We start from the raw sequence: 15728 nt of genomic DNA on the forward strand, positions 1-15728 counted from the left end.
AAGCAGTTGTCTATCCCCCAATGTCACTGCTCTGCTTGTTTTATTACCTGCAACATTAAGTTTCTGTTTTCCCATACAGTCCAGAGGTAAGACCTACAGTTCTTGAGAAAAGAAAATTAAGAAAGGTGCTCTCCATAAGAACATCAAACATGAAGAGGAAAGAGAGTAGACTGACTTTCTCTTTAAAAGAACAGTGGAAATAAGATATTCTCATTTCACAGCAATTTATGTTCATGATAATTGGGCAAAATGATAGATCTATTTTTCAGTTGTGTGCCTTCAGAAGTAATGTCAAGTTTATTTAATATCAGGTATTTTTTAAAGGTTTCTTGCATGCTCAGTAGTTAAAAGTGGTACTATTAAAGAAAAAAATGCAAAACCTTTTTTTTACAGAATAGTATAAATGTTTATTTTCTGTATGATTTACTTTGCTGTTCCTGTTTTTACAATATAGAAAAGTGTATTCTTTGAATAGCTCTAGTAAATATAAATTTTATCTTTCTACTTTGGGATGTAAATAGAGCTAAAAAATTATATACCCAACCCTCCCCAAATAGTCTTTTAAAATTGTTGAATTAATGTGGATATTAATCTTGTTCAGCAATTTGATGCAAATGCCTAAATACAAAAAGTTGTTTAGTAAGTACTACATAGGAAGGAAAAGGCTTAATACTTTAGATAGCTTCTTGAAAATCAGAAAAACTAGTAGCATTTGATTGCACCTTCAAATTTTTACAAGCAAAACATTCTCAAGCAATGCCATCATACATAATCTACAATTGTAATCCAAATTTCACAAACATATTATGCACACTGTATATAAATACACATCACAAAGGTGCAATTAGAATTAAACACAGAATATGTACAAAATGAACACAGTTTAGGTGTAGACCAAAAAAGGTATTGTAATCTTTTGAAAAATAACTTGATTAGATATTACTTTATCCTCTTACACTAATTTACATTTATACAAATTTTAATTAAACATACTAGAGTGAGGTGCTAAGAATGTCGGCACTATCTACATTTAAAGTTACTGCACTATGACTTTATAAATCCAGAGTTCAAAAGGAAGATACTTAATAACGGAATCTTCTTTTGGATTACTTAATTTCTATTGCCTATATCTTGCATGTTCATATGAACATATATACACACTTAATACATACAACTATAGATTCCTTGTAGGAAATGTAATAATCATATACTACTAATTACTGAGGATTAAGGTACCTAACAAAATGCCTGAACTCCAACATGTTTTTTTTCTCATCATAAAATCCAGAGTCCTATTATAATGGGCTGTTAAATTCATAAAGCTTTTGAATTCTCAATTATTGAAAATGATTTATGTTATTTTAATAATTATATGAAAACATTCATACTGTAGGCTTACCAAATCACTGGCTAAAAATAATGCCATATTAAGCTTCCCTTATAAAAAGAAACCCCACTATAATTCTGAAAGCTTTGTTAGGAGGCCCCTTTCAGTAAATCAAGTAAGAGCCATACATTGGTTTGAAACCTCATAGTTCAAAAGTCTATAAAGAGAACTGTATGGATAGATGAAAAATCCTCCTCTAAATTCATCTCTTAGAGCTTCAATACCCTTTATTTCTCCATCCAAGCCAAATTTCATACCTGATAATTATGTAAGGTTCTACTTTATCACTACATAATAATATGTTTACTTCTATATGCACCATTCATTTTAATAGTACCCCTTAATCACTGGCAATTTATTATTTCAAATACATACCGCCTCTCTGAAAGAAAATGGAAATATCTCAGAACCTTTCTTAGTCACTCCTTATTGTAGAAACAAATTGTCCATCTTTTGAGAATTATCTTCTGTCCCTTAACACTTTTATGTTTTTTAAAAAAGCAAAATAACTTTTATTTTAAAAGTGTACCTACAAATGATTTCCCCTTCTGACAATTCCCAAAGTTGACAACAGGATATTATTCCAGGATTCACACCTAAAAAGTTGATTTTTCTTAAAAAGATAGTCCTTTTCTAACCACAGAATGTCATTTGAGTATGTTTCATAAGAATTTGTTTATACAGACATTCTATCTGCTAGTACCAAAGAATGACTGGGTAATACCAGTACTACTTTGGCTTTTTGTACTGGAATAAAGTCATACAACGCCATACATTATAAATTATATAATAGTAATTTATAAATGTTCTTTGTCAATAGAATCAGAAGGATAGAACATCGAGTTCTTAAGAAACCCAACCAAACTAAAAACCTATATAATACAATGAAGAAAAATTCAATTTAGAAGGGGCATAAGCAGATTTAACTAAGATTTAAAATGTACTAATTTCCTTATTTAAAATTTCTTCTCCATCAATATAATTTCAGGTCTCAAAGACTGAATTAACAATACAATAATTATCAAGCTATTTCCAGAAAAATCAAGTGTCCCTGAACCTTCAATTTTCTGTACAGTTCCATTTAGCAGTTTTTTTGTGCACGAGTTAGCAATTCATGGCACAAGGGTCACTTTTTGCTTTTCCTGCAGAGTTGATGACACTCATTAAGCATCGCCCAAATTCCTCAAGTATCATCCGTTCAGCAGCTGCCTTTGATTTTCCCTTCTTGTCTGCCTGCTCCGCCTGGGCAAGAAGGCAATTACACGTGGCTTCAGCTACTTCCTTAGTGACAAACGTAAATGGCAACCTGCAATGATTTTTGAGAGAGAGAGAGATGATAGTGGTGTTGAATATTGGCAGAAGTGGCTGACATTCACCTGGACAACTCCGTCTACACTTTCATGATTCAGCTGGCACAGTGAACATCACAGTTTGTGCCATGAACACAAGCACATCCCAAAGAACGTCATATTTTTAAAATATAACGGTTGATGTAAAATACATTGACCTAGACAAGATTACCTGGTTAACTGAATGATGTAATTCTACATGTTGACGGGCTACTGCTATAACAAAAGTCCTCCTGATTCAGGAATGTAAGCTCTGAGTGCAGTTTTTGTTTTACTTACTCTTGTTTCTGCACTTCTGAGAGCAGTGCCTGACATACAAAGACACTCCATGAATATTTGCTCAATGAATGAAATGTGTAATGTTGGAAACTGAAAGCACTGTCATCTCCTGGACAACACAGAAAATAAAGCACTTTCCCATAATCCCTTATAATGTTTTTGTAAAAAAACCACACCAAAATTTACTATTATTCCATAACAATAACAAAACAATGGGGACACGGATGCTGTTCTGTACAGGAAATTTCAGTCATAAAGACCTAAACTATTGAGTATTAACTCAGAGGAATCCATCCTGAGGCTAGCTATATGGAACCAAGTCTTAAAGCCTAAGAGACAAAAATCAGGTAACCTGCTCTAACCACTAAACAACCTGTCAGCGAGCAGTCACTGATCGAAGGGACCACCAAATGAATGAAGTCAGAAATGAAGGCCCACTATGACAAGACAGGGTAACAGGATTTTGGCTGCTATACACTTGCATGGAAATTTTTTTAATAGAATTAAAATACTAAAACTTCTAATTTTAAATTAGAAAATATAATCTTCAAATACTAAAGTTAATATTATAATAATATTGTATAAGTAATCATGTATAATAGTAGCATTCATTATATAGTATTTGGAAACTATAGGAGAGTAAATGGAAAGAAAAAAATTCAAATTTTCGCCACTCAAAGACAAAAGCCTATTAACATGCTAGTAGGGGTTTTTAATACAGTTTCTCTCAGACTTAGTGTTTTTTTTCTTTTGGCTGTGCTACGTGGCATGTGGGGTCTCTGTTCCCTGACCAGGGATTGAACTCTTGCCCCCTATAATGGAAGCATGAAATCATAACCACACTGGGGAGGTCTCTGTACTTAAGTTTTGATTATAGTGTATAATTTTGTGTTCTTTCACACTTCATAATAACAAACATTTTTCAGAGTTTAAAAATTACCTGTAAATGTTTTAGCATAGCATTATCTTTAATCTCCACACAGATATTAGATTGGGCTTCCCCGGTGGCTCAGTGGTGAAGGATCTGCCTGCAGTGCAGGAGACCAGGTTCAATCCTGAGTTGGGAAGATCCGCTGGAGAAGGGAAAGGCTACCCACTCCAGTGTTCTTGCCTGGAGAATCCCATGGACAGAGGAGCCTGGTGGCCTGCTGCCCATGGAGTAAGCAGAGTTGGACACGACTGAGTGACTAACAGGCGAGATTAGATTTAATCAGCTAAAGGTATACTGCGACCAGAAAGGACGCCCTGTGGCACCTCTCATGAAGGTGTCTGCCCATTTCTACTTCAGTCAGTCCAAGAACCTCTTGCTGATTATATGCCAGTTATAAGAGTTCTCTCGGAGAAGGCGATGGCACCCGACTCCAGTACTCTTGCCTGGAAAATCCCATGGACTTCCGTCCATGGGGTCGCGAAGAGTCGGACACGACTGAGCGACTTCACTTTCACTTTTCACTTTCATGCACTGGAGAAGGAAATGGCAACCCACTCAGTGTTCTTGCCTGGAGAATCCCAGGGATGGGGGAGCCTGGTGGGCTGCCGTCTATGGGGTCACACAGAGTCGGACACGACTGAAGCAACTTAGCAGCAGCATAAGAGTTCTCTAGAATTAATATCCAAAATATGTTGTACAAAAGCCTTACTTTTATAAGTTTTATAAATTGGATCTTATTTCAACTTAGGCATTTTAAATAAAATTCTATTTGCAAGGCTCATTCCATTTGATAATTCCTCAAGTTAACCTCTTACAGACTCAAATACAAATTCAAGTCAGCAGACTGTTGCATTGGGCCCTGCCAAACTCTCCTTGACTCCTCACAGCCACATGAAAAGGGTGACGGTAAAGAAAAGAAGACTGAGGTGAGGCTCAGGGAGATGAAGTGCCTGTCACAGTCACAAACCACGAGCGCACCGGTAACTGTAAAACTCCGACTGGCCTGAGTGTAGGGCCCCAGCTTTCCTGCTCCAGAGCTCGGCAGTCTAAGAAAAGGAGGAGCTTCAATAATACAGTATGCGAGCGGCTCCAGTGAGGTGGGCAAAGTGCCAGGGGGGCATGGGAAAGGCAAGAGAAGGTAAGAATGGGAATAAAGATGAATAACAACACAACCAGTAAGAGATACAAAAATTTTGTTTTTCTTCAGGGTTTGTCAAATTACATAATTACCTCATCTTAGTAGGAAGAAATCCAATTAATAAGCCCAGTGACCTAAAACAGCACTGTGCATTTTACAACTATATATGACAGTGATTTTTCTGTTACTTTTATATTCCTTCACAAGTAATTAATGGTAGAAAATAGAAAAGTCAGGTTTGCAACAACCAAAAATAGGAGCCCAATTCTACCCCACAAGAGAAACTTTATCAGAAATGAATACATCAGACTATAGAAAGGTATTAAAATGTCAACTTACTTTCCTCCTCCGCTATTCAAAGCTGGTGTCGGCCTGGTCAGCAAGTCCGAAATCTGGGAGGATAACTTGGTCTTTGCTGCCGTCTGCTGCTGCACCCTGACTTCAGCTGCATCTGCCAAGTGCATCAGCGTCTTTCTTTCTGGGCTTTCTTCAAAATTCTTACAGCCGATGCACTTGCATATTGAGGAACACATTATTTTTGCCTAAAAGATTTAAAAAAAAAAAGCTTCCGAATCAAAACCAAAAGAGGAGGAGAACCAACTGTCCAGCACAGGGAACTCTACTCAGTGCTCCGTGGTGACGGGGCGGGGCGGGGGATATACACGTGTACGTATTATAGCTCATTCCACTTGGCTGTACTGCAGAAACGAACACAACATTGTAAAGCAACTCAACGCCAATAAAAACAGAAACAAAACAAAAACCACAGGGCATCACTACAGTAGATTCTGTGATCAAGTCAACAGATTATTATAGAGTTAGCTGGTCAACTGACAGAAGATAAGATGGAAACCTCTCTTGCTAGCAACGCCCAATGGGCCAGCTCTGCATGTAGACAGGTCCAGTACTGCTGGCCATTCTGAGAGTGGCTACACTATGGTTGAGGCCTTCCATACCAATTTTCTCCCCACTATATAGATTTTCCTCCTGGTATGAATACCGTATATTCGTTCTAAAAAATATGATACACTACAATATTAAAAAATAAAGGTCATCCATAATCCAGCCACCTCAATCAAATCACCATGAACATGTTGGTGACCTCCCACTTATGCAAACACACACACACAGTATCACATTAAAGGGATTTCACAGATACTATTTTTATTATGAATACCTCTCCCACCCTACTTTCCCCTCCGGATACCCCAAACCCTTCAGTAGTTCAGTAACCTTATCCAGCAACTACATATTCCTCCTTACCTACTTTCATGCTCACAAGGCAAACCTCCTAACACAATTTCGTTTTCTACAAAGTTCTTCAACAGAGCAGTAGTGGCATTTGGGGCAGGATAAGGCTACACTCTCAGGACTGCACCCTGGAATGCAGGCTATTTTGTTATCCACATATTTTTCCAAAAAATTTCTGGGGGAGAAACTGTGTAGTAATACCCCTCAGTGAAGAACCACTACTACAGATTTTTCATCCACTTTGATGTTATTTTTACTGAAAATCCATAAACTGGTACTATGGTTTGCATACTTCCAGGTACAAGAAGTTATGAGCTGATAAAGCTGCCAATGAGACCCCAAACTGTAATGACAAAATGAAGATATTGTTCCTCCGAAGTCCTGCCTGGGAAGCCAGAAGGCAGGTCTTCCTCAAATTAAGGCTGACTTTTCCAACTGCAGTATTTGGAAACTGCAAAAGCAAAGTAATTTCCCAACTTTTTTTTTTTTTCGGCTGTGCTGTGAGGCATGCGGGATCCTAGTTCCCCAACCAGGGATCGAACCTGCGTCCCTGCAGTGGAAGCACGGAGTCTTAACCACTGGATCACCAGGTTAAGTCCCACAGTAAATTTCTTTGTATGCCCTTTCTAAAGTTATTTTCAAAAGATGGTCAGATCATTTTTCCCAAGCCATCTCACCTCATAGCATTCACAGTAGTTCTTAAGACATCCTGATCGTTTGCAATTACATCCTTTGCTGTGACGTCGATCAGATTCTCCCTCCTTCCCTTTCCCTATCTTAGGCTTAAAAGCTTCTGGATTTCTGTCAAGGCATGCCTATCAAAACAGATCAAATATCAAGCCATGTTAAATCACAGCAGATTAAACTTCAACTCTGCAAAGGGAATTAACTTTCTTTGTAAAATACTTGAGCTCAGCAAAAAACAGGTGAAGCAAGAAACTCGTCAGATAAAAGAAATAAAAAATAATCACCTTTATTGCTTTTTGCCTTTCATTTTCGTGTTCCAAGTTATTATAACAATTAGTACAATTGCAGTTGTTGCAAAATTCACCATTTGCAAAGCAATCACAATATCTGGAATGTAAAAATCAGTGTAAGTCACATAAAAAAGTCATTGTTTAAAGAAACACGAAGCTAGAAATTATCTTATTCAGTAGATTATACATGCAGTAAAGCACTTTAGAAATGTACTCTGAGCCACTTACTTACAGAGTTGACAACATACACTGATTGTCAACTACAAGACAGGGCTCAAAGGTAAAGCCCCCAACCTCTAGAATTTTGGTTTATAAACTTAGTTCCAGTAGTAACCGCTGTCAATAGAAGAGCTATGTGACCTTATGCACTCAAAGTAAGTTATTTCAAAATCACAAAAAGGAAAAACATGGGCTACATTCTATCAGTGGAACCTGCTCACTTGAACTATTGTCATGTTTCTTTGGATTCTAAACCCTCATAAGACCATTGCTTTTTATATAACTGTTTTGTGTCAAATCTCTTGGTTCAGTACTAACAAGCAAATTAATCAGCAATTTAAAAGACTACTCAAGAGTACCATCTCACTTAGGAGACCTAAATAAGTTCAAACTTCTTAGTAAGGACAGAGACCACGTCTGTCTCATGCTGCTGTGCCTCCCCTGTGGCAGAGACCCTAAAACTGCTGCTTTCTTCCCAACTGAGAATGTCTGTGCACTACCATATGTGCTCCAGCATGCACTTGTCTGTTTACTGAGGACTTACGAAATCGGTCTGCTAAGAATTTTGTTAGCTCCATTTATTTTATAAAGCATTTTCAGTTATATCAAATGAGGAAACAGTAGCAAAAAGACTTACAATTTCAAACACAGCGATTTTGTACAATTACAGGGCTTTCTGGGTCGACTGGCAGACTCTGATGGGATTATGCTACAGAGACACACACAAAAATACACATTTTAATCCATGGAAGGTAACTATGTAAAATTAGCAAAGTGTCTAACCTATAAATTCCTCCTAAAATAAAGTTTTAACAAATATATCCACCTCTAATAAAAATTTGCTATGTTGTTCCATATACATTAAATTCAAAAAGCAAGTTGTAATGTGAAAAGAAAGATAAAACCAAGATATGGACTAAAACAGAGAAAAGGAAGTTATCAACAGTTTCTAAAGAACAATCCACAAAAAGTACTCTCTCTTCTAAGAGAACTAAAGTTGAAATCTCAACTCTTTTGAGATTCAATTATAAAATGTACTAAGTAGAAAAGGGTGTGTGAGGTTGGAACTCAGGAGGGGAGAGAAGGGGAAGACTGGTTCCATGTAACTAACTAAAGCTTCTCAACCAATATTATAAAGACAGCAATTAATGGATTTTAAAAAAACCTGCCAAAGCAAGGCTCTAAACAATAATTTAAAAACTAGGTAATATAATTTTTAAGACATATTCAGGAGGAGATAGAGAAAGAGAGAAAACAGAAAGAAAATAACAAAACACCTGCGGCTGAATTGGTGAATGGGAGTAAAAGATAATTTGGGAGTTCTCTGACTATTCCTGCAACTTTTCTGTTTAAAGTATTACAAAATAAAAAGTACTGCAGGGACATGCTCACATGGCTTTGAGGGGAGAAAAATCACATACATGTATTTTGAAATATGTATGGATATTTGATGCTGCATTTAACCTGATGCAACAACTTAAAACATATTCAAATAACTCACTCACCCATTGAACGGAAGCCTTGCCTGGGTCTGGATACCAGGTGTTCCGGTGAAGTTAGAGTTGCTTGCTATAGACACATAGGAAGACTGCTGTAGCTACATATAAAGAAAGGTAATTTCAGACCCTGTTTACAAAAATGGACAATATTCCTAAATATAATGATGGGGAAGAAGCACAAAATCACCTCTTAAAATAGGAATAATAGAATGCAAAATTTCATACAAAAATACTTACTACCTCATGGAGCTCTTCTAAGGACCCAAAACTAATACCAGAGGTAAAAAAAACAATGTGAACATTTTAAAGTACTACAGGGCACAAACGGAAGAAATTCTTTCACAGAGGAATAACTGTAGCAAAATTAGAAAATTCTTGATGAATGTCCTGAAAATACTATAGTAACTTGTATCAGCAAGAAAAATGCAATGCATCTACCTGCAAATAAACTGGGGTCATTTATCACAAGTTATAGAGAATGAGAAGTGATATGCATAATAAGTTTCTATTTCATACTGACTCTAAATATAAGAAAAGAGATATAATGATAAAAATACTGAACACTAATTTTTTCAACCAGTAGCCAGATATTATACTCTAAAGTTCATTTCTTTAAAGTACACAGAAAAATTTGCCTCTCTCTCTTATAATCTGAATACATCAAAACTGAACAACAGCTTAGAAACGTGGAAGTGTTAACTGCTCTGTTACGTCTGACTCTTTGCGACCCTATGGACTGTAGCCCACCAGGTTCCTCCAGCCATGGAATTCTCCAGGCAAGAATACTGGACTGGGTTGCCACTCACTTCTCCAGAGGATCTTCCTAACCCAGGGATAGAACCTGAGTTTCTCCTCAACTGCAGGCAGATTCTTTACCATCTGAGACACCAGGGATTGATTCTTACATGAAAAGGAAAACTTCTATCTGCTTCCTGGAAAGCAGCACTCCTAATGAAAGCCAGCCAACTAGACAATGTGGCCCTGATGCCAAAGATAACCAGATGCCATCCACAGCTGTCATCTAAAGATGACCAGGTCTGGACAGATCACTACCAGATACATCACCTGGAAACACATCTCACAGTCTATTTTCTAAGAACAAGTCAGTGGCACCTTCTTCATTACAGTCACAGCCCTTTCTAAACTCACTGGGATGGCTCATCTTGACTCAAACTACTTTCCCTTCTATCTACATGATCTTGCCCTCCCACCAAACTGTTCTCAGCTCCAAACTGTCTGACTTGTATACCTGACTTGCATTGTACATATCTAAATGCTAAAGATATATAAAAATAAACTTGAAAGTTTTTATTAACATGTCAAGGTTTTGCAAAGAGTCTTAACACTGAGTTACATGTTTTTGAGTAGTTTTAGAATGTGACAATGCTAGACATCTTAGACCTGATTAACCTTTCCAAGGAGACTTCCCAGGTGGCGCAGGGGTAAAGAACCTGCCTGCCAATGCAGGAGATGTGGGTTCAATCCCTGGGTCAAGAAGATCCCCTGGAGTAGGTAGGAAATGACAACCCACTCCAGTATTCTTACCTGGAGAATCCCATGGACAGCGAAGCCTGGAGGGCTACAGTCCATGGAGTAGCCAACAGTCGACTGAGCACACGCACACACACACACACACATAAGCTTTTTGAAATGCAGTGACTGGATTTTCTGCCCATACCTGAGTCACATACTGAGCAGGAAGCACTGCGTAGCCCACATTCCCTGTTCCTGGGGCTGGCGCCAGCACAGTGCCTGGTGGCAGGTTCGTGAGGTTTGGCTGGATTTGTGGCAGTGGGGTGGCAGGCATGATGAGCCGCTGCTGTGGCTGGCTGGTGGTGACTATCTGAGAAGTTGGATTGATCGGTTTTGGAACAACCTACAAAGAAAGGCAGTGTATCAGGGACCACAAAAATAAATTTCATAGCTTCTCAATTCAGTTGAAATCTCTTAGACTTAGGGGATTAAAAGGTCCAACCATTATACAGAAATAAGCTGTGTTGTACAATATAGGGAATTGAACAACACAGGGACTATACCCAACATTTTATAGTAACTAGAAATGGAGTATACTGCCACAAACTGTGAGCCACTACACTGTAAACCTGTAACATAGAATACTGTATATCAACTCTGCTTTAATAAAAATGCATAAATAAACCTTTTCTTAACTTTCCATTCTAGAGGTAAACTTCTGTTTGGGAGAGACTGAGAGAAGCGGCGTGACACTCACTTGTTTGACTGTCTGCGCTGAGACAAGTGGGACGGACATCCGCACTGGGGTGGTGTTAACAACAACTGGTTTAGCTTTGTAAAAAAGGAGGGAGGAAAAGGACAGTTTATTTACAGAAAATAGTTGTTTAAAACATTTAAGATACTTAGTTCCTTCAGAATAAACTCATGAAAAAGCTTAAATAATTCCACTGGTTTCCTATTTGGAAGAATCTTTAACCAAGAGAGTTATTTTCAAAATTCTTTAACCCATGTACCGGGGAACTTTTATCTAAGGTAGCTCTAGTCTGCCTGCTTTATGAGGGATTGTCTGTCGTTTAAGATATTCTCCTGAAAATATTTCAACCTGTATTTGGAGGCTATGTAGATTCACTGCTAAATCCAGTCAGATGAAATGATGCATAAATTAAAAACTGCCATTCAGGAGCGTGGATTACCATGCTGTTCTATCTATTTCTACCTCTGTGTTCATCTTCAAGCCAGAGAAAATGTCATTCTTGTACAATTCATTATTTACAGAGTATTACGAAAAGGCAGCATAGCAGGAAGGTTAATAACATTGTCCCCTTAATTCAACTACACTTCAATAAAAAAATAAAAAAAAATGAACATAGTCTCCTAAGTCATAAGTTAAGACTGGGGGGTTCAAACCCCAATCCTGCTGCTTTCTCACTACTTAAGTTCTCTTTCCTGGATCCTCGCCTGCAGTGTAGGCATAGTATCTCCCTTACGGGGTAAGAGGATTAAATATGTTAATTTATGAACATTTATTAGAACAGTGCTCAACAAACAGCAAGTGCTCAATACATGTTAGTAGCCATTATTGTTACTGGTGTTGTTACAACCCTTACTGCTACACAAATGTCATTGTGGACAGTGTTCCAGGGAAACTACAGTGCAAGACACTTGCTCAGAGAGATTATTACATTCAAGCAGAGCAGATTAGACAAGTACTCAAATAAAATAAAAATTAATTTTAAAAAAAGAGACAGCACTGTGGGAGTCCAGAGGAGGCGGAACATACATCTGCCTGGCGGGGGATGGGAACAGGAGAAGCTGCATCCTATGGAGGACAGAGCCTGAGATGGGTCCTGACCGATGGCCAGGCTGCAGGGCAGGCATGCAGACTGGAGGACGGAGCCTGAGATGGGTCCTGACCGACGGCCAGGCTGCAGGGCAGGCACGCAGACTGGAGGACAGAGCCTGAGATGGGTCCTGACCAACAGCCAGGCTGCAGGGCGGGCACAGAGACTGGAAGACGGAGCCTAAGATGGGTCCTGATCGACGGCCAGGCTGCAGAGCGGGCACACAGACTGGAGGACGGAGCCTGAGATGGGTCCTGACCAATGGCCAGGCTGCAGGGCGGGCACGCAGACTGGAAGACGGAGCCTAAGATAGGTCCTGACCGACGGCCAGGCTGCAGAGCGGGCACACAGACTGGAGGACGGAGCCTGAGATGGGTCCTGACCAATGGCCAGGCTGCAGAGCGGGCACACAGACTGGAGGACGGAGCCTGAGATGGGTCCTGACCAATGGCCAGGCTGCAGGGCGGGCACGCAGACTGGAAGACGGAGCCTAAGACAGGTCCTGACCGATGGCCAGGTTGCAGAGTGGGCACGCAGACTGGAGGACAGAGCCTGAGATGGGTCCTGACTGACGGCCAGGCTGCAGGGCAGGCACGCAGACTGGAGGAGGGAGGTCGCCGCAGAGGCAGAGCCTGACAAGTGGGGGGCCTGACTCTGGGAAGCTTCGCATTTGAAGCTTCTCTTCACAAAATGCTTGGAAACAGACAAGTCTGGCTGGGACTAGGGATTAAAAGTAGGCTGCTGCTGCTGCTGCTAAGTCGCTTCAGTCGTGCCCAACCCTGTGCGACCCCAGAGACGGCAGCCCACCAGGCTCCCCCAGTCCCTGGGATTCTCAGGGCAAGAACACTGGAGTGGGTTGCCATTTCCTTCTCCCTAAAAGTAGGCTAGTGCTGGCAAAGAAAAAAAAAAGAAGGCTGACTCTGGCTGTTTTGTTGAAGGTTTTGAATGTCAGGGCACAGATCTATATTCTTCATCTGTATTTTTAATTCAGTAGGCGATCAGAAGTCTCTGAGCATTGTGACGTAAAGAAACATTACTGGAAGTGCACCAAGGGAAGCTGTTCGTGGCAGCAGCATGTAAAACCCAACAGAGCTGAGAGGAGCAGAGGAAGTTAGGAGAGTACAGAGCCCGAGAGCCTGGCCTGGGTGACAGCACTGGGAACGGAAAGGAGGGAAAAGCTGAGAAGTCAGGGTGGCAGGGAAAGGAGGGAGAGAGACGTAAGCACAGGGAAGAAGAGTCAGCCATCCTGGAACCCTCAAGTGAAAGGGAAAATGGTGGCCATTAGCGCGAAACATTCAAGGATGCGCTGATCGGAAGGGAAGATGAAAGCCGACGTCGAGAAATGGCGTGAGACGATGAAATGCAGGAGGCAGGCGGCACTAGACCTGTATGTTTGGATCAAAAGGCGCACAAGTTCCAGTCAAGCCTGCTGCCACTCCCACAGTCTCCAGGAGGGATCTGAGAAGACAGAGAGGGCACCCTTCAGGTCTCATTTACACCAAAGGCCTAGAGCCTGCGATGAGAGAGAGGCTGAGATAATAAGCTGCTGTGGACACTGAGACAAACTGTTCTGAACAGTAAAGAACAGACTTCCTTGCACAGAAAGGCTGTTAACAATGCTAAGAGGGTTTTCTTTGTTTTTGTCTTTTTTTTACTTTCGTTCGGGATGGGAGGCTTGATGGCTGAAGACAAAAAGTTGAGAGCCCTGGAAGAACATGAGACAGAGAGAGTACTCTGATCTGAAAGGGCGCAGGCCTCCGCAGCAAGGTAACAAACTAGGGAGGAGGGGGGAGGTGGAAAAGGGAGAGACCTCCAGAAAGAGTGCGTGGTCAGTGCGGGGGCTGCGCTGTCTCTCAATATACTAAACATCGCTGAACTGTCCTGTGTTTGACATAAGGGTCAATCCTATGGTAGGTCTGAACTGCATCTCGATCAAGCTGCTATACGAAAAAAGTGTATGACCATGAATTACAGGAGCAGTGACGTCTGACACCCGAGTTGAAACTTTCCTATTCTGATTTGATTTTAATACAGGTTAGACTGGCCTCAGCGATACTATGAAGAATTAAAAGATGAATTAAAAAATTAAAAGCCTGAATTCACGCCTGGGACACTGAAGAGGGGGCTCTCTACACCACCTGTTCCTTGAAAAGGTGACGCTGGTCACTGTTCCATGAGTGTGCCAGCAGTGATTTGGAGGCAAGTGCACAGAAACGCAGGGACTTTCCTGGTGAGCTGTGAGATGACGGGGAAGGACTGTGCCTCTTGCCCTTATTCACCTCCCACGGGGGACTTGAGTGGATCTCATTTGGATTAGAACAGCGGAAGTGTCCCCACGTGTGCACACACACATGCCTGCACACACTAGCATGCACACATGTACACACACAGAGCTAGAAAACTTGGGATCTCTAGGATTACATTAGCTTGGCATCTGCATGCTGGGCTTTAACTGAAATCTGGAGAATGGAGAAAACAGAAAACACAGTGGCCAGAAAAATAGAACATGATAAAATATTCATGGTGGGGTGTGGTCATACTGATGTTACATGTCTTAGGCGACAGTCTAGATTTCTCCTCCTCAACTTTTGAGCATGGTCCCACACTATCCCTACTGCAGCTTTCACAGAAGCTGGCATAATCTTTAATGTTTTGGTCTTCAATAGGAATTCTGAACAATCCTTTTAGAATAGTCTTCTTCAAAACTTCAGAAACCATACCTGCTTCGAGGGCTTTTAGTTTCTTAAATTGATTTCCTCCCTCACCAAGACTGTAGATTATATTCTAAAGAGGTTAATTAACCAAGCAATCTTCTGGGTCCTTCTATTGTGCTATCTGCCATCCAGCCAGCAATTAACATGGCAGAACCTTTGACTACTGGTGTCTATATGGCTTCGATGGGAAAATGGACAAGATAAGCCAGTTCCCTTTGGCTTTTAAGGGAATTAAGCCTTTAGAAAGATTTTAGCATGTTTCATGAACTAGAGTGACTATTTTGTATATCTCTAACGAAAATACAGGTATTAATTTGTTATTCCTACGAAAAAATATCTTTTACATACACCCAGATCTTCCATGGGATAGAAGAAAAAGACAAAGAGAGGAAAACTGGGTGAATAGAAGGGAAACAGCATGGGTGGTAGATGTATGCAAGTAGGGGGGAAGAGTGAACAGATAGATGTGAAGGAGATGCGGGGAGGGGACAGAGAGACTGAAGGAAAGCAAAAAAGGAAGCTGTGGGGAAGCAGGAGGGGGTGAGGAACCGCAAGGAGGCAAAGAGAACAGAGAAGCAGAGGGAAGCAGAGAGACAGCTGTATGGTGAGGAAAGAAGGAACCCGTGAACACACCAGAATTAGGAACACCCAACCCACTCCTCTACTCTCC

At 40.5% G+C, this 15728-nt stretch overlaps 1 protein-coding gene across 2 annotated transcripts in view; it reads right to left on the bottom strand.

Moving 5' to 3' along the window:
* Nucleotides 1-2152: 2152 nt before the first annotated feature.
* Nucleotides 2153-15728, bottom strand: part of LIN54 (lin-54 DREAM MuvB core complex component) — a 61886-nt gene continuing 48310 nt past the window's right edge. For both annotated transcript variants that reach the window (XM_068975129.1, XM_068975130.1), the window contains 8 exons: nucleotides 11261-11334; nucleotides 10709-10906; nucleotides 9037-9128; nucleotides 8169-8240; nucleotides 7307-7409; nucleotides 7013-7150; nucleotides 5424-5626; nucleotides 2153-2693 (listed from right to left, as the gene is read on the bottom strand). In XM_068975129.1, coding sequence (XP_068831230.1) covers nucleotides 2492-2693; nucleotides 5424-5626; nucleotides 7013-7150; nucleotides 7307-7409; nucleotides 8169-8240; nucleotides 9037-9128; nucleotides 10709-10906; nucleotides 11261-11334 — 1082 coding nt within the window. In that variant the 3' untranslated portion in view covers nucleotides 2153-2491. The remainder of the gene's footprint in view (nucleotides 2694-5423; nucleotides 5627-7012; nucleotides 7151-7306; nucleotides 7410-8168; nucleotides 8241-9036; nucleotides 9129-10708; nucleotides 10907-11260; nucleotides 11335-15728) is intronic.

This window comes from Capricornis sumatraensis, chromosome 7 (assembly GCF_032405125.1).
Source record: "Capricornis sumatraensis isolate serow.1 chromosome 7, serow.2, whole genome shotgun sequence".
Taxonomy (NCBI): domain Eukaryota; kingdom Metazoa; phylum Chordata; class Mammalia; order Artiodactyla; family Bovidae; genus Capricornis; species Capricornis sumatraensis.